This window comes from Myotis nattereri (genome assembly GCF_964212035.1).
Source record: "Myotis nattereri genome assembly, chromosome: 8".
Classification (NCBI taxonomy): domain Eukaryota; kingdom Metazoa; phylum Chordata; class Mammalia; order Chiroptera; family Vespertilionidae; genus Myotis; species Myotis nattereri.
The window spans coordinates 87,758,948-87,782,347 of record NC_138083.1 but is presented as its reverse complement, the minus strand read 5'-3'; the positions used below and the strand labels follow the sequence as shown (position 1 = coordinate 87,782,347).

At 44.9% G+C, this 23,400-nt stretch overlaps 1 protein-coding gene across 1 annotated transcript in view; it reads left to right on the top strand.

The window, feature by feature from the left end:
* Window positions 1–6,282, top strand: part of DTNA (dystrobrevin alpha) — a 311,835-nt gene extending 305,553 nt beyond the window's left edge. The window contains exon 22 of the mRNA XM_081097324.1: window positions 6,022–6,282. Within this exon, the coding sequence (XP_080953450.1) occupies window positions 6,022–6,162 (141 nt within the window). The 3' untranslated portion in view covers window positions 6,163–6,282. The remainder of the gene's footprint in view (window positions 1–6,021) is intronic.
* Window positions 6,283–23,400: the final 17,118 nt, after the last annotated feature.

Genomic DNA, 23,400 nt, shown 5'->3' with positions numbered 1-23,400 from the left:
GGATGAAGGGAAATTCTGTTAGTGGCTTAAGATCCAGTTGGAGCTTTTGCCATCTCTGGTAAATCTTAAGCCTCTCTCTCTCCTTTCCTTTCCATGCCTGGTGACTTCAAGGGAAAGGCGAAGAAGGGGGCTGGAGATTATAACAGGCCCGTGTGTCCCCACTCAAGGCATATGCCCTGGAGAGTGTTGTAGTGGTTTTCCTGGACGGCTCTGTGAGCTTGTGTTTATAGATGATGGTTGTTTGGTGGCTCAGATGCTGCTGTCGTTCACTGGACTCTCTCCCTCTTTCTCTGTCTTTGTGCATGGCTTCCAACAAAATAATTCACCTGCTGGACTGCATCACAGACTTGACATGTCACCTTTCTTGTTTGTGTCCTTTGTCACCCGCAGGTCAGCTTGCAAGGTTGAATACAATATCCTTTTATCACTCTCCTCTCAAGTAAGTACCCTCTGTTTTAGGAGGAAACGTGGCCACTGTACACTCAATTCTCATAACTTGCAACCTAAGTTCACAGTCACTCTCGTAGGCGTTTCTCTGTGATAAAATACTCTCCTTCCCTGCTTTTGTCAAAGACCCAGCCCAGTCTATGGGGCATCCCACTACACCCGGGGAGGTTTGGCAAACGACCTCAGGAGCTGGCTTTTTAACTCTGTTCATTAGGGGAAATGGCACAGAAACTTCTCCAACACCAGATATGCCCCCAAGTTTTCCGGGGCCATGTAGCCACATCACCTGTCCATAAGAGCACCCAAGTCTGAGCCTCTCCATCCCCTGAGAAGCAACAGTCCAGGCTCGCTCAGCACTTCCAGAGACGGGTCAGCTCCTTGGTCTTGCTGTCCTCAGGGCCCAACATGTCAGAGAGGTGTCCTTAAGGGAAAGCAAAACCAAAACAAAGGCGAAAATAAAAGCAGCACGACACAGAGGAAAACTTGTGCAGCCTTTTATGCTTGGAATAGCTGGCTCAAACCCTTTGTAGAATTCAGGAGGGTACAGTCACTGATATGGCATGTGAGCCTTTCCCCCAAGGGCCTGCTCACCTACCTACACATGTGGAAAATCCTCAGGGAATGTTGAATGGAGAGAGAACAGCACTTGACTGGCAGCACCACTGGAGGGTGGTGGTCTGAAGCTTAGGCTCTGGTCCCTAATCTACCCAAGTTCAAGTGGGAGCTTCAGCAAGTCCGAGCAGCATAACCTCGGACGAATTAGGGGACCTCTGTGAGCCTCCACTCCCTCTGCACAACATGCATGATAATACCTACACCATAGAGGAGACTCCCTCACTGAGGTCCAGTTCTCAAAGATCTTAACGGTGGCAGGCACGCTATAACACTCCTACGGGCCTGGCACTGTGCTCAGCGCCTTATAAGTGATTCATGGGAGCTGCTGTAGCGATGATGTGGGCGTACGGGAACCCCTGGGACTCAGAACCAGCTTGCTCCCTCTACTTTTTATAAACAAGGCTAGGGCTCAGCTATGTGCAATGGTTCCATACACCTTCAGCTCCACTGTCCCATACGTCTAGATGGTTTCTCTGGCCCCAGCTAGTGGCCACTTAGATGCCCCTCATTACAGATCAAAACTCATACCTCTCTCAGTTATCTGGCTGCACTGGCCCAAGGACTCACATCTACTGCTATTATGCGGTCTTCTCCAACCATGGAATCCCATAAGTCTGTAGATGATAGTAAACTCAACTCTGGCTGCTAAATTGTAAAAGGAGATATATATCTCCTATATAATAAAAGCCTAATATGCTAAGTGTCTGGTCATCCATTCAACCAAAGTGTGATCTATATAATAAAGAGCCAGGGTCCTAACAACCGATTACGACTGATTACGACCGAGGGCTCGACCAGACCGGAAGTCAGTGCTGGGTTGCTGTGGCATCAATTAGTAAAGAGTACATTCTAGCTCACACACTACACACCTCCTGTCTCAGTCCTCAGGTTAAGACTGAGCAAGTAAAATTCATGGCATAATTCCTACAATGGAGTATACGTTTGGGTCTGTGAGGCCCTTTCGGTGTGAATGGAAGGATCTTATTGGCCTCGTTGCCTTCTGCTCTCCTGATACATTTACAACTACAGTGAAAACATTCTCAGGAGCTGTTTCTGAAAATACTCGCTCCAGTTCGAGCAAAGCTAGTCCCAGAGGAGCGAGCTTTGTCCTTTAATAGCAGTCTCCTTCGCTGAGCTCTGGCAATTTGATTATTTTTGTTCTGCGTGTTATTTAAACATCAGTAGTGACTTCTTAGAAAAAATATATATTTTTAAAAGCCTAATAAATTGTCCTTGATGTGAACCCAGATAAAAAGTGGCATTTGGTTCTTGTACCTAAAAGCCACATATTTCAGTACTTTGAAAGTTCCTGGGCAATGTTTCATCTTTGCTACAAATTTGGCAGTAAAAACAAATAACACAGCTGTGGCCTCTGCCATTTAATGCACCCTTTACCTGCCTAGATGGCATTCACAGGACTCTAAACGTGAGCCGGCCTGTCACTGAATCAACCACTCGGGCAAAATTCATTTACAACCCGGCAGAACCCTGAAGTTTGTCTGGACTAGAAAGACAGCTGGAATTCTAGAGCAGCTCATGGTCTTTAAGTCTATTTGACTTTCTGACTGTATGGCAAGACCAGAAATTATCCCACCGGACAGGCACCTCTGACCCAAGGGTCCTAAAGGCAGCCGACTTCATCAGGTCAGAGTTCATTCGCTTCCACCCACCGAGCCCCACGTGGGGAAAGGCCACGAGGTGGGATGCCAGAGGCAGGGGAGGCCCATCCTCTGCTCAAAAAGAGCCTGAGGCCTATTCGAAGGCGAATATGCACTTAGCAACACAAAAAGCCGGAACACCTGGTTTCCTGCTTCTCCACTGGCCACTTCAGGAAGAAATGTATACAGAGGGGTTAGCACTCAACATGGAGTCCACCACAGCTCCATCGGGCCCACTCAGATCTTGGATTTGTCCTTTCCATCCCTCTGGCCGCATGCTACTGCACTCTCCCCAGCCGGCCAGAGCCCAGCTTCAGATTAGGGGATTTGAAGATCAAAAGTGGATTTAAAAAAAAAAAAAAAGAGCAGGGCATTCTGCTGGTGAGTCAGTGCTCTCATCTCCTTGTCCAAAGGACAGCTCTGCGTCGCTCTAACCCCCAGGGGCCACCGGGGCCCATTATTTAAACATCAGTAGTGACTTCTTAAAAAAAATATATTCCCAGTCCCCACTGAGCAGGGGACTCAACAGGAGGTTCTCGTCCTCTTTCAGAAGGTGCGATACAGAGCACGCACTACCCCAAGCCACTCGTCCCCGATTATCAGAGGAAGTGAGTAGAGGGTGTGTGAGTGTGTGTGCATGTGTGCACACATGTGTGTGTGTGAGTGTGTGTGTGTGTGTTGTGTCTCGGGGGAAAGGGAGGGTCCTAAGCTTCCTGACTTAGAGAACAGTTTTCATCTTTAAAAAAATTACACATTCCTTATTCCCAGGCAAACTATAGTCAGACAGATGATGAGAGTAACATGAGCGCTGGTGACGAAGGGGAGCGCTGCGCCCACCACCCACCCAGAGGAGAAGCCGCCTGGCAGCGACTGGGAGAGGAACCACCCCGCGCAGCAGCTCCCGGCACACCCGCCCCTAAAGACGTGCTCTGCTGACTGTAGTGCAGCCAATGTTTCGTTCTCTGATGTGTAGTTCATAGGTGTGTGTGTTAAGAAGGGAAAAAAAAAGACTTCTGTTCAAAGCTAACTTATCAGCTACATCTTCTATAACATGGCTCATCCCTGGTTAAAAACAAAAAACAAAAAAACCACAGGCCGAAAACCCATGCTGCTGTTACTCACGATGGCAGTATTAACACGCATTTTCAATATCATTTGCACATGATGTTGAACCTGTTCCGTTTACAATGACAATATTAATACTGTTTATAGCTAGGATTTGATTTCTGAATTCTTTGAGATTTTAGCAAACCAGTTTATTATACGATGTACATTGTTTTCCACAGTAATTGGGACAAAACAACCCCTTGCAATTATTCATTGACCCTGAGGGACCTGGGTCCTGAGGGTGCAGGCGCAGAGAGCCGGGGCCTGCACCGTCTGCCAGGGCCCCCAAGTCCTGTGAGCAGCGACTGGAGCCGAACACACCGGGATAACCCAGTCTGTGGGGCTGCTTTCCAACTGGGAGGTTGTTTTCTTTCAAGATATTCTAGCGAAATCAGCCATAGAATTTAGTGTAAATACTTTTTCCAAATAGAGATCATATTCAAAATAAGACAACGTGCAAATTATATAGAATCTAGTTTTTAAAATCAGCACAGATCTTCTTAAAACTGTGAACTATGTTTTGAAATACTCGTGACTAAAGCTGTCTATAAACCACAGGTGCCATACAACCCCCAACCGGACTGCAGTGGTCTCTGCTCTTCCATGGCTTGTTCCTCTCGGTTTAGCTTTAGGGAGCATGTCTCACCGCACCGCTCGCCCACAGGTACCCCCCCACCCCCCCCCCCCACCCCCACCGTCAGGTCGTCCGGAGGCCTTCAGCTCTCACTGTACAGGCTTAAAGTGCGCTTGCAAAAACGTTCGCTCCTTTCATTTCTGAATGTGTATTGCCTTCGCTGGCGCCCCAGTGTTCTGCATGCAGCCTTCTGTGGTCATGTGAAAGGAAACAGGCTCTTCTCCGTGGCGTCGGGGTTTTGCACTCAGGGAAAAGCTGGTGTGCAAAAGAGCTGTCGAAGAAGGGAGAGTGAAAGACTGTCGATGGTCCTTTATGAGGACCCTTTTGGAGGAGCACTAACAACCTCCCTTAGGGATTCTTGGGAAATGGAAAAAAAAATAACCCATCTTTTTCAAGACTTGATGCAATTAAAAATCCTGCAATATGTTAGATCCATCGTGCTTAAATCGGCAGCTGCTCTGGAATTCCTGCCCTCCTTTCAAAGAAAGAAGAGAACATCATTTTAGAGCAGTGGTTCTCAAAGTGTGTTCCCTGGACCCGAGCGCATCAGCATCACCTGGGAATTTATTTAGAAATGCAAATTCTTGGGCCCGAACCCAGGCCCATAGAATCAGAAACTCTGGGCGTCGGGCCCCCAGTCTGTGTCTCATGAAGCACGCAGGTCATGCTGATGCACTAGAGGTTGAGAACCACTGCTGTAGGATGAAGTTGTAAAGTCTCTGCAAAGGCCTTACTCAGAATAAACAAGGAAGGTTCTGTGTCAGCCTTAAAGCTTCAGCAATTTGATTTGCTTCCCGAGCTGGCAGAAACCTCCTCCCACCCCACACAGTCGGGGGTGAGGGGGGGTGCCCAGCTGAGAACGCACATCCTGGCATCTTCCTGCTCCCTCTCCAGAGAGCCCTGAGATGTCCCCATCTCTGCATTTGGTCGGAAACCATCTCCTTGGCTGCCCTTTAGAACATCATCACTTGCCTTGGGGATAGTAAAGCTCTTGGTTGACATTAGTAAGGAGCCCGTTCTAGCTATCGATGGGCTTAACCAGACCTCCTTCCGGAGAACCAGGCTGACACCAAAGTGGCACCACTGCACAGTTCTCAGATTTCTTTGCACAGGTGGATTTCATTGCGGGTTTTGTCCATGTCTCTTCATGTTCATCTCCTTTCCACTGCCCATCTTCTGTGAAGCCGTACCTCTCTAGATGGAGCAGATGGTCCCTGCTGCCTCATACTCAATACTTAAAACCACTACATCCCAGCTACCTGCATTGCTGTCAGCTCTCAATCATAGCCAGGTAGTTCTTGAACTCAGAACTGTGACCCTGCAGGTGGCAGGCAGCCACCGACTGGACTGAGCTGGCATCTGTTGTCCCTTTGTGGTTTCTACATGAGAATGTGCACCTAGGGTTTGAACTGTCTTGCTGGTAATCATCCCCCTTGTAGTTTTCATTGCCAACTCCATCACACGGTTGTTGATCCCATCGTACAAAGCCATTGCAAGGACTCTGGAAACTGCTGCCAATGGCCAATTCCTGACTAATCAGCCACCTTTTCTTTCTCTTAGCTCCACGTCAGCACTGAGACCAGACTCAAGCACCCCTGTCCTGTAACCGAGACAAAATGGTGTGTGTTGTTTTGGTTTGTGGTGGTTTTTGGCGGGTTTCTCTCCTTGGTTCTCCAAATTTACTTTTGGGGCCTGTTCTGAGAGCAAACCCAGCAGGTCTTACCTGTCCCGTGCATTAGATACAATTATATCTTGCGGGGGTGTTCCTTGTTCCACATGCATTGCACACCCATCTCCATCAGGGATGATGGCCTCTATGAGCACTGGTCTAACACAGCCAACCCTCCTCCACACCGCCATGTTCACGGAGGGAGGGAGGAGGGTGAAGTCTACTGTATGGGATTCAGGAATCAGTTGTGGTTGGTCAGGACGGACGTCGGGGTACGTTTGGTTGGTCAGAGGGAGATGTGCTGGAGATTGTGAAAAATGGATTCTCGAATGATAAGGCAGGGAAGGTTCATTTGTAAGTAGTAATGTGAACTTAATTGCATAAGAGTGTGGCCTTTGTTGTGATATACTATGTATTTTCTTATATGCATGAGCCAAACTGTTGCATCATAATTTAGCACTGATGTCCGCCTTTATTTTGATCATCTTTGTCCATCCTTATTAGTTCTTGGCTGTCCACTGTAGATAAACATTGTAAATACGGCAACTTTTGGTTGCTGCAATCACCTTGGTTCGATTCCACGCAAGGAGCCACAAACAAGAACTCCAGTGTCCTCAGAAGAAAGGGCATTTTTACTTTTGAACCAAAAAGAGGGGGGGGGGGGGAATCAGAAGCATCATATCTTGAGGCTAATTAACTGTAAGACATTTTTAATTATGACTACTGTAATTTGACACCATTTGAAGTAACCAATACAGAGACCCTAAAGATTTCATGATATTCATTGGTATTGTAACAAAACTACTATTGTATGGGTTTTTTGTATTGCTGTTAAGTATTGTTTTGTGTGTGTGTGTGCGTGTGTGTGTGTGTGTGTGTGTGTGTGTTGGAACCTCCTGGGGACATGTTATATTTTGAAGTGATTAAACTATTTAATTGTGTGTCTATATTTTGGAATGGAATTATTTCTTCATTAAAAAAATGTTTTTAAAAACACTATCTTGGATATGTTATTTCTTTGTTTCAATGAATCTTTCCTAAAGTAATATGAAGTCAGTCTGTTCAAAGGAAAAAGACAAGTCATTACTTGCAGTGTGAGGCAGGACCTATCGGTTGAGTATTAAGCATCGCAGGCAAAATATCTCACTTTTGGGGCTATGATTTTTTTTAATGGAAAGCCTTGTTATCGTCAATATGGAGGTGGGTTTGAGATGCTAATAGCTAACATATGCTTACTTTATATCAGACGTTGTTACGAGATATGCCATTTATATTACTTATCTGGATCCTTTGAATTTGCAGCATCTGATCAGGTGGTTAGCAAATATGGCATGCTTAACAATTATTTGAGAATGTGCGCCTAGGGTTTGAACTGTCTTGCTGGTAATCATCCCCCTTGTCGCAGTTTTCATGGCCAACTCCATCACACGGTTGTTGATCCCATCGTACAGAGCCATTGCAAGGACTCTGGAAACTGCTGCCAGTGGCCAATTCCTGACTAACCCGCCACCTTTTCTTTCTCTCAGCTCCACGTCAGCACTGAGACCAGACTCAAGCACCCCTGTCCTGTAACCGAGACAAAATGGTGTGTGTTGTTTTGGTTTGTGGTGGTTTTTGGTGGGTTTCTCTCCTTGGGTGAATAAATGAATTAGTGGCTTTTGTTTTGTGCTAGAGCTAGTGAGAAAGGAGAATGAGCATGCCCTGGAGGTCATCAATATGGTGACAGCAACAAGACACCAGAGTCCAAGGAAGGGACAGACACTCAGAGTGTTGCCACCCCCTACATTCTCATTTTTCCTCTGAGAACCTCTGATTCCCATGCAGTGGAGTGTTGTGTGTTTTCTTGGCTGAAGAAGCCAATTCCTTTACAGAACCATTAGCAGAGTGAATGGCTTTTTGGGGACCTCTGCCTTGGAGTGGGGCTGCCAGTCTGTGCTCATGGACTCTGGGGTTGAAGTCCATGAAAATGCGGTAAACACTCAAGTGGCACCAGAGAGAGAAGCCAGGAGGCTCTGCATCAATTACAGGGGCAAATCCTGACCTGATAATCACCACTACGAAACACAGATCCCCCTTCGCTTTGGGGGTGAGAGACAAGGGTGTGTCCATTGGTGCCTGTCAGTATATTTTAGCTGCATCTCAGTGCCTCATCCCCTCATCCCTTAAGGAGCACATTTAGCTCTGCTCTCCCTCTCTCAGTATTCCTCAACTGTATCTAATTGCAAAAGTCACCTGAGGCGTTGGTAAATTCTGATGTAGCAGGTCTAGAGTATGGCCGGGGAATCTGTATTTTTAGTAAGTGCTTCGGTGATATTTACAGTTTGACAAGTTTTAAGAAATACTAGTCTCTTGCTACTCAAAATGTGGTCCATGGACCAAGAGTATTAGCATCACCTGGGAGCGAGTGGCAAATGCAGGATCCCAGGCTCAAAACCAAACCTACTAAATCAGAGTCTGCATGTCATCAAGATCAAGATCCCCAGGGGATGTGTGTGCACCTTATGAAGAAGCTCTGGCCTGGAGTCCAGCTTTAATCCTAGCCCTCCAGGATTAGGTTCCGTTGGATCCTCAGGGGATCGAATGACAAGCCAGGGATACTATTTCAGCTAGGATGGTGCAGTGCTTCTTGAACTTGTAGTTCTGATTTAGTGACTCTGGAGTGGGTGGGGCCCAAGATCTGCATTTCAAACAAGTTCTCAGGAAAGCTGATACTTGTCTAAGGACTCAACACTTGAGGTGCAAGGCTTCAGAGTTCTTTTAAATAAGGCAAATTCTGGGGAGCTTGTTCCTGGTGCACAGGGTACAATAGTCCAATAGTCCATCCCAGACCTTTGGGGGTTCCTATACATAGCAAATCACAAGATACTCAAGTCTACGGACATGAACATGATGGAAGCTCTGTTGTCTTGGGCCACTCAGGTAACAGTTAAACTATATCAGGAGCCCTCGAGGCAAACGGACTTAAGGATCCTGCCAAAGAAGAAGTTTTTGCTCCAAGACTTGAGGCATCTGTCTCCTTGGTAGAAGGACTCACCCAGGAGTAGACTCCATGAGTCTAGTGACCCCAAAAGAGCAGACTGGAAAAATTGGGATAATGTAACTTGAATAAGGAGAAACTGGCCACATTTCAGATTCATCATTCAGAAGAGTACATTAGCTACTTAGACACCTAGAAAGAGGTTCTCTTAGCACTTTGAGATCCTAGAATCCTGCCCTCTGGGTCTATGATGAAGTGCACACACTTGAAGCCCCATAAGGTACATATACAATTAGAACTGACCTAAATGGACAATGAGGTGTGTGTACAGGTGTGCCTCTAGGAACACTTAGACTAGTTATGGCATGATATGGTAGACTGGAATACTAAGAAGCCATGAAAATGATGATACAGAGAAGTATTTATCAATATGAAAGATATTCACATCAGTGAACCCCAAAACAAAATTATAAAAGAGTGTAAGAATGGCTCAAGTATTATAAATATTTGAGTGGTTAAGCACAGAAAAATATATATCAAAAGGTTGATGATCTTTTAAATCATGGGCTAATGAATTATATTTTTACTTTCTTTATCATATTATTCTATTCCAGGTTCCCTCCCAAATTATTTAGAGTATATGAGTGGATGGATGGATGGATGGATAAGAAACTCTTGGGTTGGGCAGTTTCTTTGTTCTAGTAGCAAGGCTGCTTCAACTGGCCAACATCTTGGAAGGGCATGTCTAACAATGAGAATTTTCTATGCCTTCAGTAAACAAAGGATTCACTTTTTGCCTATAGAGATGCTTAATAGCATTATTATTCCACAGAACATTGGGAAGTATGTTTGCTTACTTTATTTTTTTAAAAACCTAATAAAAATATTGGAGGCTTAAGAGTCAAGTTAAATAATGATAATATTTGGTCCTCCTCCCAACCCTAATGGATACAGTAAAAACAGCAACAACAGAAAAGGATAGAAACAAAGCAAGGAAACCAGTAATGCAGGTCATACATCTTCTCCATGTCTGGTTCTGCTGTCTCATGTGTCAGATGGGGCTAAATCCTATCTGGGCCTGGCTCCTTCACTTTCTAGTCTTCTGATTGGGCCCCCCAGAAGGAGTGCTACTACAGAAAAGTCTCAAGCAAGAACAACTGTTGCAACACAGATGGCCCTAGGTAAATGGTTTCTCTGACATTCCATTTTTCTGGAAGTCTCTTTGTGGCTGCTCTTGCTTAAAAACAAGCCTATCTGGGAAGGGCCAAGTAGACCAGCTCTAGACCTCAAAGAGCAACGTACCTTTGCTTTCCTTGGCAAAGGCAAGTCAAGAGGATAAGGAAAAAGGTGTGTGTTCAGGTGTGCCTCTAGGGCTTCTAGGAAGAAGCAGTTCTGCACACACTAGTCTCACTCACCTGGTGTGTGGGAACAACACCTTAATGGCCATGAAGAGTGCTCCTTTGCCTAGCTCTGTCCTCATCTTTATCCATGCTGTGCCAAATTAACAGATTTATTGCATCTATCTTTGATTTTATGCATCTATCTTTTACATCATGTGGGAAATAAAAAGTGGTGTTACAAGCAAAAGTGTAATTATGTTCCATTTCCATCCCAAGTGTCCATGTTGACACTACTTGGCATTAACACAGACCCCACAGGTGAAGGGCAAATTCTTCGAAAAGATTGCTCCCCCCTCTGGTGCCAGTCACAAGTCTCAGAGGCGACATGTGTTTCTGACTGACTGGCTATAAATTCAGGAATTCCCACTATCCCTGCAGGTTTGATCACATATTAGAACAACTCACAGAATTCCCTGAAAGCACTGCACTTTTATTACAGCTTTAATACAAAGAATGCAGATCAGCAGCAGCCAAAGGAAGAGGTACACCGGGGACGATCTGGGGGTGCAGGGGCAGGATACAGAGGCCCTGTGCCCTTTCTCCATAGAATCTGGGCATGCCACTGTCCCAGCAGCATGTTCACCGGCCGGGAGCCTCTGGGCAGCCTGACAAAGCCACCGGGTTGACAAGGATTCCATCTCCATCCTCCCTTACAGGCCAGTTCCCTTTCTTCATTCCCATTTGGGGAAATCAGCCAACAAAGAAAAGGCTGACAACATATGCCCTGTGATTGGCACAATACCTTGATAACAATCAACTTAACATCCCCCTACTGACTCTTCAAGGTGGCACTTTTTTCATGAAAATGGTATACTCATTGCTCTGTTGTTATTGTTTGTTTTTTGTTAAAGAATCCTTTCCTTTTATTGATTTTGAAACGTCATCTGTCTCAGTTATATTTCAGAGGAAGAAAGACTAAATTATAAAACTCCCCCCAGCATTCCGGATGTAAAAAAATAAATAAATAAAGTTTAAAAAAATGTCTCTCCAGCCCTGACTGGTTTGGCTCAGTAGATAGAGCGTCGGCCTGCGGACTAAAGGGTCCCAGATTGGATTCCGGTCAAGGGCATGTACCTTGGTTGCGGGCACATCCCCAGTAGGGAGTGTGCAGGAGGCAGCTGATCAATGTTTCTCTCTCATCGATGTTTCTAACTCTCTATCCCTCTCCCTTCCTCTCTGTAAAAAAATCAATAAAATGTATTTTTTTTTAAAATGTCTCTGCCACCTCATGGCAATGTGTGTGTGTTTGACATTACCTATTGGTTGTCGGTATGAAAGAGCTCCATTTAAGGAAACAATGCATGGAAAGCTCCTCATCAGGTTACTGAACATGATGGAAGCTCAGTGGTCACCACCTTCCCCTTTTTCCCTTGCCAGGTCTACAATCCTCATTCATTCATAAAATGGGGGCAATTGGTTTTGCTTTTAGAAAACTCACACAAAAGTAAAATTAACTTAAAAACAAATATAAGGTTATCTTCCTTTTGTTAAGTTGTATGAGTTCCCTGTAAATGTTGGAGATTAAACCCTTATCGGTGATAACATTTGCAAATATGTTCTCCCATGCAGTGGGCTTTCTTGTTGTTTTGTTGATCGTTTCCTTTGCTGTTGAAAAGCTTTTTATTTTGATGTAGTCCCATTTGTTTATTTTCTTTTTGGTTTCCATTGCCCTAGGAGCAGTATCAGTGAAGAAATTGCTTCGGCATATGTCTGAAATTTTGCTGCCTGTGGATTCCTCTAGTATTTTTATGGTTTCCCGTCTTATGTTTAAGTCCTTTATCCATTTTGAGTTTATTTTGTGTATGGAGTAAGTTGGTGGTCTACTTTCATTTTTTTGCATGAATCTGTCCAATTTTCCCAACACCATTTATTGAAGAGGCTGTCTTGACTCCATTGTATGTTCATGCCTCCTTTGTCGAATATTAATTGGGCATAGTGGTTTGGGTCGACTTCTGGGTTCTCTATTCTATTCCATTGATCTATTTGTCTGTTCTTGTGCCAGTACCAGGCTGTTTTGAGAACAGTGGCTTTGTAATACAGCTTGATATCTGGTATTGAGATCCCACCTACTTTGTTGTTCTTTTTCAGGATTGCTGCAGCTATTCGGGGTCTTTTTTTTATTCCAGATGAATTTTTGGAAAGTTTGTTCTAGGTCTGTGAAATATGCCGTTGGTATTTTAATGGGGAGTGCATTGAATCTATAGATTGCTTTGGGTAGTATGGACATCTTGATGATGTTGATTCTACCAATCCATGAACACGGTATGTTCTTTCATCTGTTTATGTCTTCCTCTATCTCCTTTTTCAGTGTCCTGTAGTTTTCCACATATAGGTCTTTTACCTCCTTAGTCAAGTTTATTCCTAGGAAGATAAACAACCCAATCAAAAAATGGGCAATGGACCTAAATAGATACTTTTCGAGAGAAGACAGAAGAAAGACCAAAAGACATATGAAAACATGTTCAGTCACTAATCATCCGAGAGATGCAAATCAAAACGACAATGCGGTACCATCTCACACCTGTCAGAATGGCTATCATCAACAAACGACAAGTGCTGGCGAGGATGTGGAGAAAAAGGAACCCTCGTGCACTGCTGGTTGGAATGCAGACTGGTGCAGTCACTGTGGAAAACAGTATGGAGTTTCCCCAGAAAACTAAAAGTGGAACTCCCATTTAACCCAGTGATCCCACTTCTAGGAATATATCCCAAGAAAACAGAAGCACCAATCAAAAAGGATATATGCACCCCTATGTTCATAGCAGCACAATTCACCACAGCTAAGATTTGGAAACAGCCTAAGTGCCCATCAGTAGATGAATGGATTAAAAAACCATGGTACATCTACACAATGGAATACTACGCTGCGGTAAAAAAGAAGGAATTCTTACCATTTTCAACAGCATGGATGGAGCTGGAGAGCATTATGCTAAGTGAAATAAGCCAGTCAGAGAAAGAAAAATGCCACATGATCATACTCATTTGTGGAATATAATGAACAACATAAACTGATGAACAAAAACAGATCCAGAGACAGAGAAGCATCGATCAGACCATCAAACCTCAGAGGGAAAGTAGGGAAGGTGGGGGTAAGGGGGAGAGATTAACCAAAGGACTTGTATGCATGCATATAGGCCTAACCAATGGACACAGACACCAGGGGGGCGAGGGCATGAGTGGGGGGATGAGGGGTAACGTGGAGATAAGGACACATATGTAATAACTTAATCAATAAAAAAATTTTAAAAAAAAACAAACATAAGGGAATCTATTCACCTCCCTTAGCAATGAGAGACTGGACATTAAAACACTGCGATACAGACGGACTGATGATCCCACAAACATTCTATTCTGAGCCCTCCCACTGGCTTTCCACACACACACAGACACACACACACACTCACATACCCTCACACCCACACACACACACTCACACACCCTCACACACACTCACACACACACACACCCTCACACACCCTCACACACACACCCTCACACTCACACACACACCCACACACACACGCCCTCACACACCCTCATACACACACACACATCCTCACACACCCTCACACACACACACACACACCCTCATACACATACACACACACATCCTCACACACCCTTACACACACACACACCCTCACACACACACACACCCTCACACACACACACCCTCACACTCACACCCTCACACACCCTCACACACACACCCTCACACACACACCCTCACACACACTCACACACACCCTCACACACCCTCACACACACACACCCTCACACACTCACACCCTCACACACACCCTCACACACACACACACACCCTCACACACTCACACCCTCACACACACCCTCACACACACACACACACCCTCACACACACACACCCTCACACACTCACACCCTCACACACACCCTCACACACACACACACCCTCACACACACACACCCTCACACACACACTCACACACACCCCCTCACACACACACACACACCCTCACACACACACACCCTCACACACTCACACCCTCACACACACCCTCACACACACACACACACACACACCCTCACTCACACACACACACACCCTCACACACCCTCACACGCACACACACACACACACACACACACAATACCGGGCACTGGCACCCAGACACACGATCACACAGCCCTCTCTGCAGAACCTGACTACTGCCCCCCAAAAGCCCTAAAAACACCGCCATGGGGCACCCCACGGCACCGACGGCAGAACTCGGGCGCTCCGGCTCCCACCGGCCACCGGGACCCCCGTTCTTGCACCTGAGCAGGTGTCGCCAGGCGGAGGAGAAAAGCCTTTAACATGCGTGACCGAGACCTCAACAAAGGAACAGCGGCCCCTTCGAGGAAGCGTGACCCAGCGGAGGAACAGTTTCCATGGCCACCGACGGCCAGGTCCAAAAGAACCGTCCAGAAGGGCGGCCCTGGCCAGCAGGCTCGGCTCCCCACGGCGCGGGGGCCGGTCCTCCCGGTGTGGGCCTCGCCGGCCTCTGGTGCTCGGGTTCACAGCGAGTCCCCAACGGTGTGAGGTCCCCCGGGCGCCCCGGACCCGCCCTGTTCATCCCGGAAAAGGGTGGAGGGGACGCCGGGCCTGGCTGTGGCCACGCCGTTCAGGGAGAGGACGCGTCTGTCCTGGCGGCCGCCACACGGCGCTGCGCTCCCTCCAGGGGGCGCCTGTGAGGCCGCCGCCACCACCTGACGGAGGAGGCGGGACGGGCGGACAGGGAGTGGGCGGCTGACTTCCCGCTCCCAAAGGCGCCCCCACAATGCCTCACTCTCACTCACCGGAAGCCGTGCACGTGCAGGGCCGGGGGCGCCCTCCCTCCCGCCAGCCACCGCCAACCGCTCTGCCCCCTGCGGGTCTCGCTGCCTCCGGTGGTCTCGCGAGAGGCCCGCCCGCTGGTGCAGAGGCCGAGGCCGCAGGTGAGCGTGGCTGTCTATGTGCCCGGCCCTCCCTCACGTGCCCGCGGCAGGAAGCGTCCTTTCCGGTCCCCAGGGACCCCTCGGGTCACCGCTGGAGTGTCAGTCGGTAAGGGGGCAGCCGGGCGCCCTTGCAGGGTTGGGTCCCGTGCGGCCCACGGCGGGGTGTGGAGAGGACCTGCCTGGCTGGCTGGCTGACTGACAGGCTGACTGGCTGACGGACAGACAGAGTGATTGGCTGGCTGGTTGATGGACAGATGGACTGAGGGACTGACTGGCTGGCTGACAGGCCGACGGACAGACTGCCTGAGTGATTGACAGACAAGCTGACCGAGTGATTGACAGGTTGACTGAGTGATTGACAGGCTGACTGAGTGGTTGACTGACAGGCTGACTGGCTGACGGACAGACAGAGTGATTGGCTGGCTGGTTGATGGACAGATGGACTGAGGGACTGACTGGCTGGCTGACAGGCTGACGGACAGACTGCCTGAGTGATTGACAGACAGGCTGACCGAGTGATTGACAGGTTGACTGAGTGATTGACAGGCTGACTGAGTGATTGACTGACAGGCTTTTTCTGGCTGAAAGAGGGAGTTTGCAAACACAACGAAGAGGGCTTGACGTTTATGTTTGGATGCTAGACCCAGGGATTAGAAAATATTAGTAGGATCTGTCAGTTACCCACAGATTAGCCCAGGAGCTACCGCAGGACGGGGGGCAAATATATGACGATTCCTTCCCGACTGTAAGTATGTGGGGAAAGTTTGAATTAAAACATGAGAAATGCTGGGCGAGAGGGAAAAAAATATATTGTGAAATCATCATGTTTATTCCCTCTGAAAAGGTACATCCCTAGTGCATTGTCTGTAGCCATCGCCTAACCCTTGTCTTTCCTACGCGTCAGCATTGACGGAACAAATATGAAAGGATAAACGATTACCACTCCCCCTCTAAGAACATCTGCTTCCAGAGGCGTGTTGGCAGGTTTGCAGGGATGTCAGGCAGCCGGGCACAATGATTGCCCTCTGGTTGGTCCTCGCCCTGGCGTTCCCGCCTCCAGGGCAGCCTCGCCTAAGTCCACGCACGCCAGCGTTTAAATGGATCACTGTCCCTTCTCACTGGGAAACAAACAAAAAGTTGGAAGCAAGACGTGCTCAGAACTAAGACTTTTCCTGAGTCTCTTAAATATTTACAGTCGGCATTCCACAAAAGGTACCATTTGCAGCGATGTGTGGGAAAATAAACTAAAATAAACTAAAATTCAAAAAGAGAAGCATTGCCAGTCATGAAGTTCACCATCAAAAAATAATGATCGCAGGACCATCTTTTCGAGGTACAGGAGCCGCCAGCTTCTTTCCTTACTGACCGAGGCAGGTCTGCGTTATTCACGGAGCAGTGATAGGTCAGACATCTGGGTGTCTGGTTGGAATGCTGGAAGGATCCTGTGGCTACTTTTGTTCATCAGCTTTCACTCGGGTCTTGAGACATCTGATTAAGATTTTGAGTGGTTTACCTTGGTTAGCAGCTCCAACAACCACCTTTGACTGAGATGATTCATTGTTGTGAACATTTTTAACATGGATAGAAGGAGATGGCATTTGGGTTTGATGATAACCTATGAAACAGTGGTTTAAGGAAAGGCAACTCCTCTGAAGTTAAGAGTTGGTGGATACGAGAGACTTTGTTCTAAATTAATTCGAACCAGAATTAAGTGAAAGGCATCAGTGAAGTCAAATGAAAATCAGTTTCAATGGCCAGAAAAAGAAGTGGGGCTGCAGGATCTGGGTGGTAGGCTGGTTTATTTGACCTTAGGCAAATCACTTAACTTCTCATTCTCAACAAACTTCTCATTGAGAGTATGAATGCCTATTTTATTTTTTCTTAATATATTTTTATTGATTTCAGAGAGAAAGAGAGAGGGAGAGAGATAGAAACATCAATGGTGAGCAAGAATCATTGATTGGCTGCCTCCTACACACCCCCATTGGGGATCGAGCCCGCAACCCGGGCACATGCCCTTGACCAGAATCAAACCTGGGACCCTTCAGTCCACAGGCTGACACTCTATCCACTGAGCCAAACCAGCTAGGGCTGAATACCTATTTTACATTCTTTACAGAGTTATTGTGACAATCACATAAAATTATACAGTGAAATATAAATTACTATAGCCATAAAAGTAATTTATAGCAATATGAATGAATGAAAAATATATAATTCACCATTCAAATATAAGGTATTGATGTCACCCACATCCGTTCAAGTGCTTTATCTTAGTTGATGTTCAAACAACTTACTGTGATCAGTTCCCTTTCATGTCTTCTAAGAAGCCAAGGGCATTGGTTCATTTCAATGAATGACACTATTCTTAAATTGATCACCATAGAAAAATGGGTCTGCTCTGTAGATAGCAATTAACATGGTAGTGACCCTTGCCCATTGCCAAATGACCAGCACCACTCTATCACCCTCCCTTCCAGTTCTCATTCAATTAAACGGGGTAAAGGTTACATCATTGCAGCAGTTTCCTCTAACGGTCAAGATTCGGTTAGCCTTGTTTCCCATAAAACAGAGGCCCAATGTAACTGTTAACCAAGAAGCTGAAACAAACTGCACAAGGATTACCCTTCCCCTCCTCTTGCAATTAGTAACTGCCCAACTAAAACCACACACACACACACACACACACACACACACACACACACACTATGATAGCACAGGAAAACCTGACTCAGTGTCATAGGAATGTTGTCCCCCTCCTCCAAGTAAATGTGTATCTCATTATGAAAGAACCGTTCAGGAGGGTTAGCAGGCTCTGGTGTTAAGGAGCCTGCTGACCTGCTGTTCACCAGCCCCCAACAGGAACACAAGGGAATGAATAGAAATGATAGAGGGGTTTTTTGTTTTGTTTTTTTAAGAGTAAGATATTGAGAGTTGGCTCCCATTCCATGGATATGGGGCTTCCTTTAAGTATAAACAGTGGCAAGAGCTGAGAATGACTTCCATCCTTGAATGCCAAATAAACATAAAATGACAAGCACAGATTTTTGGCTTTCTATTAAAGCTTGGGTTTTTTTCAACAACCCCCTTTGTTGCCTCGAAAGACAATGGTCTCAGTGTTTCTGAGCCAGAACGCCAGGACTCAGAGCAGAGCCTTCTTTACCACACCCCAGTTCATTCTGCAAGCAAGACTAGTGTCCCCTTTGGGTTTGAGAGCAAGCCATCCCTCCCATCCTGGCCCATGGCTGAAGAAGCATTTTTTTATTGAAACTAGAGGAGTGGTATATGAAACTTCAGTTTGCAGACCAAGCCCAGGGCAGTTTGATGAGGTGTGTGCTCGGTTGGTTGGGTGACAGTAGCTTAATCGTGCACTCTGAAGTGGACTCAGTTCAGAAAGTGGGGATTTACCTACTTCATTAGTTCATTGTGATTCAAGCTCAAGCCTCCTTATTATGAACCTAATGTTCATTTAGGTAAAGTATGCTGTATGAGTCACAGGAATAAAAATAATGCAATGCTTATAAGCCACCTGGTGGTGTGGACATAGTGTTGCCTTATTGAGGCTTGATAAAGAACACTATTTTTCTTCAAGTTCAGACAGCTGTTTTGTGCCAAACTATAGCTCCTTACCCAGTCTAGTATGAGAGTTGGGTCATTGTGAGAATTATTTGAAGAAGTCATTCTCAGCATACTGTTTATTTACTTATTTATCCACTTATTTATATTAGGAATAACATTTTTTTCTGTCTTATTTATACTATAAGCCCTGGTCAACTTGATAAAATAGTCTAACATTTAATATATAAGAAACAATAATGCTGTCCACTTCTCAAGTATATTGTGAAGGATAACTAACAAAAATTAATATGACATTTAGCGACTAACCTTGTTCTAAGCAAGTTTATAGACATTCATAGCTTATTTCAATGGAACATATTTGTCCCTTTGATAGCAATACCATGCATCTTTAAATGAAGGATTTCATTATGGAGATCATTTACTATCGGAAGATTTTAATATCCATACTTAAAGTTCATTAAAACAAAGAGAGGAAATAGAAGCTGATGGTATTAAAAGATACAAATTATTTGCCCATACATTCTCTACTATTGCCGTGCAAACCCAAACTGATCTCTGAATCTGGTGGAATTAGAATAGAGCTGAATTTTCTGCATGAACCCAATGAACTGTGGACCAGCAGCTTCATCAACAGCCACATTCTTCCGTATACATTTCAAAAGTTCTCCATTTAGTGTTCCCCAGACAGTATTTTCTGAGCAAAACAGCCCCTCAAACACAACCACGAGCTAGGATTCCTCAGATTTCATTGTATTCAAAGGTAAGTTAACGTTGGTGATTGAGCACTGGCTTATCCTATGTCCTCCTCCGGAGCACTTGATTTCACAGTTAACTCCAGTGCCCGTCTTGGATCTTAGCTTCATTCTGATTCTTTACAGGTTTTTGAACCTAAACGTTCCTGGACCCTTTCTGACTTGGCCTGGCCCTCCAGTCCCAAGAAACTCCCCTGCACGCCATGCTTTCCTCTCTAACCTCACAGACACCCACACACACCAGGGCCGAACAGGCTCTGCCTCCGTTGCCCAAACCCCTGCGGGGAGGGGCGTACATACTGCTCATCATCATGACCCTTCTGTATGCCCCATACAACTAAGAGAAGATGTGGGTTTGCACTTAAAAGAACCTACACCCACAGAAAAGTAAGGGGTTGAGGAGGAACCACAGCATGTGTCTTGAAGTTGTCACAGGGCACTGCATTTGCCCTTTCCTGCACTCTGTGCCCTCCCCCTCTCGCCCCCCTCCCCACAATTCTCTTTGCTGCGGAGAGCTCCCAGGTCACCAGATTTACCCTGGAAAACCTGCTGAGAGGTTTTCAAGTTAAAAGGAAAATCTCCAACTTCATTTCCTAGAATCAGGTTCAAAATAGTAACAGTTTTCTGCTGTGTGCACGAGAGCTGCAAAGTGTTGATAGGGACAGAGAGTGGCCAACAGGGAAAGTATTTTTAAAACTGACAAGCTACTTGTAGAAGTTTTGGCATCATCTTCTCCAGTGACTGGTAATTATTTAAAAAGAAAATATTAGAAATTGTACTAACCAAAATAATACTGCTCGAAAGCCTGGTAACAATAAATTCTTGATCATTATCCATGAATAAGATTATCAGCCCATAAATAATGAAATCTAATACTTTTGTTAGAGTGGAGTTTCTTTGTTTGGGGGTGGGGAGCGTTTCAGAAAAGACTAATTATACTTTCATCTAGAAGGATTCTAGCCTTACCATGCAGATCTCCTCTTAGAGAAAAACACATGAGTGTTTTGTTATGGGAGGAGAACTTTGACCTGGGAAGATCATTTAGGCATTCTTTCAGACAAGCTATTGATTTCCACATAAAACTGGCAAAAGAGAGAGCCATCTGGGATAAAATGTTATGCACATTGTTGGTGATGATTCACTGTTAGAAGCGCATTTCAGTTTTGTACCCCACAAAAATATGATATCATACAGCTAAAGAGACTATTGCTCAATAAATCAGATATATAAGAAACTGAATATGGCTGTATTAACTTTACCTATTTCAAAACCTAAAACATTATTTTTAAATGAGTATTTGGTGTACTGTTTACTTACCTACTTTCAGAGTTTTCTGTAAAATGCATTGTCTGTTCCCAGATCCCACAGTACCTTATATACATTAGAGACCATAAGAACACTTAACAAGGAGTTAGAGATCTGGGTTCAGTCATCACCCTGCTGTTAACTTACTGTTGGATACTGTGCAAGACATTTAATCTCCCCTGATATGTATTAGTTAGCACTGGCTGTGTAACAAACATCAACATCCCATTGGTGATAAAGGGTTGTTTCTTGCTCATTGGACAGTTCAATGCAGCTATGCCTGGTCACCTGACAGCTTTCCTGGTGATTCAGAGGTCCAGGTTCTTCCTGTTTTGAAACCCCTCCACCCATTGGACTCAAGGGAAGGCTTTAACTTTCAAAAAAAACCTTCAGTTGCATTATTTGTTTTGTTCTGGTTAAATAGTAAATAATAGCAATGTAAACTATTAATCCTAGTGAAGCACCAATGAGCACTTTTATTTCTGCTACTAGGGTCTAAGCTTCTACAGCATTGCTTTTAAGTTACTTAAGAGGACCAATGTCTGCTTACCATGAACAAATTAGGTCCTTAGACCCTTGTTAAGAGCCCTACGCTATTTCCTACCCATGTGCCCACAGGATCTGAAATAGCACTTTCTAGACACAAAGGACAGTCCTCCTTGAAAATAAATTCTCCTAAATGCTCTTTTGTCACTTTCTCCCCACGGGTCACATCTGAATATTAAGACCAAAGAAGACATCTGACTAAAAGTTGTTTTGAATATGAAGCCTAGAATTATTTTAATAACTTTTTAGGGTTATCCTAAAGCTATAAAAATCTTTTTTATGTTTTAACTATAAGAATTTTTTTTCCAGTTTCTTCTTCAGCAGTTCTCTCTTGATCATAAGAAACAAAAGACCTGCCAAAACCGGTTTGGCTCAGTGGATAGAGCGTCGGCCTGCGGACTGAAAGGTCCCAGGTTCGATTCCTGTCAAGGGCATGTACCTGGGTTGCGGGCACATCCCCAGTAGGAGATGTGCAGGAGGCAGCTGATTGATGTTTCTCTCTCATCGATGTTTCTAACTCTCTATCTCTCTCCCTTCCTCTCTGTAAAAAATCAATAAAATATATTTAAAAAAAAGAAAAGAAAAGAAACAAAAGACCTCATACAATTTCAATCATTTGATCATTCATCATACATTTATTGATGGTACAATGTATAAGCTTTGGGAATATAAAATTGAACAGGAAACAGCCATTATAAAGTATATGATGATCCAGATGCATCAACAAATAATTGCAACATAATGTTATAAGTGTTTTAATAAAGATATATAACAAGTGACAAGGGAGCTCAGAAGAAGGAGCGACAATGTTTCTGCAGGAGTTGGGAAAGGTTTCACAAAGTTGTGAAATGAGGTGGGTATTCACAACAAGTAGAAGTAAGATAGGTAGAAATTAGGGATTAAATCACTAATTATAAACTAAATAATTAAATGAATAAATATATAGAAAAGATTTAGGCCACTGATTGGTACACAGTAAGTTACTTAAGAGGATCTAACCCATGACCCTTGAGTCCGCATGCCAACGCTCTATACCAGTGATGGCGAACCTATGACACGTGTGTCAGAGGTGACAGGCGAACTCATTTTTTTGGTTGATTTTTCTTTGTTAAATGGCATTTAAATATATAAAATAAATATCAAAAATATAAGTCTTTGTTTTACTATGGTTACAAATATCAAAAAATTTCTGTATGTGACACGGCACCAGAGTTAAGTTAGGGTTTTTCAAAATGTTGACACGCTGAGCTCAAAAGGTTCGCCATCACTGCTATACACTGAGCCAAACCAGTGTGTAGAAGTGTTAGCTGACGTTAGTACTACCAACACCATCCTCATCAACATCTGGACAATGGGAGCCATCGGAGTACTTATCGGCTCCAGTGGCTCGTAGGTGGTGATTGCCTGTGCTGATGTTCATGTTAGCTTCAACAGATTCATCTCAAGTTTCAAAGGCCCTGTTTAATAACAATCCAGGAGCACCAAGGTAAAGCAGGAATAGTAATCACCTAACCTACTCCAGTCTAGGACACTTTCTTTATCCAGCTACAATATTGGATCATAAGTTAAAAACTTTGGTAATAAGAGAAGGGGGTAGATAGATGAGATTAAGGTTAAAGCCCTATACTTAATTTATAAATTAAGGAATTGAAGACTGGAGGGGAAAGTTGGCACTAACTTTTCCTAAAACAAAGCCAATGTGCCACAGGAGTTTCGTCTCAGGATATCGGAAGGCAATAGCAATGGAATATGAGA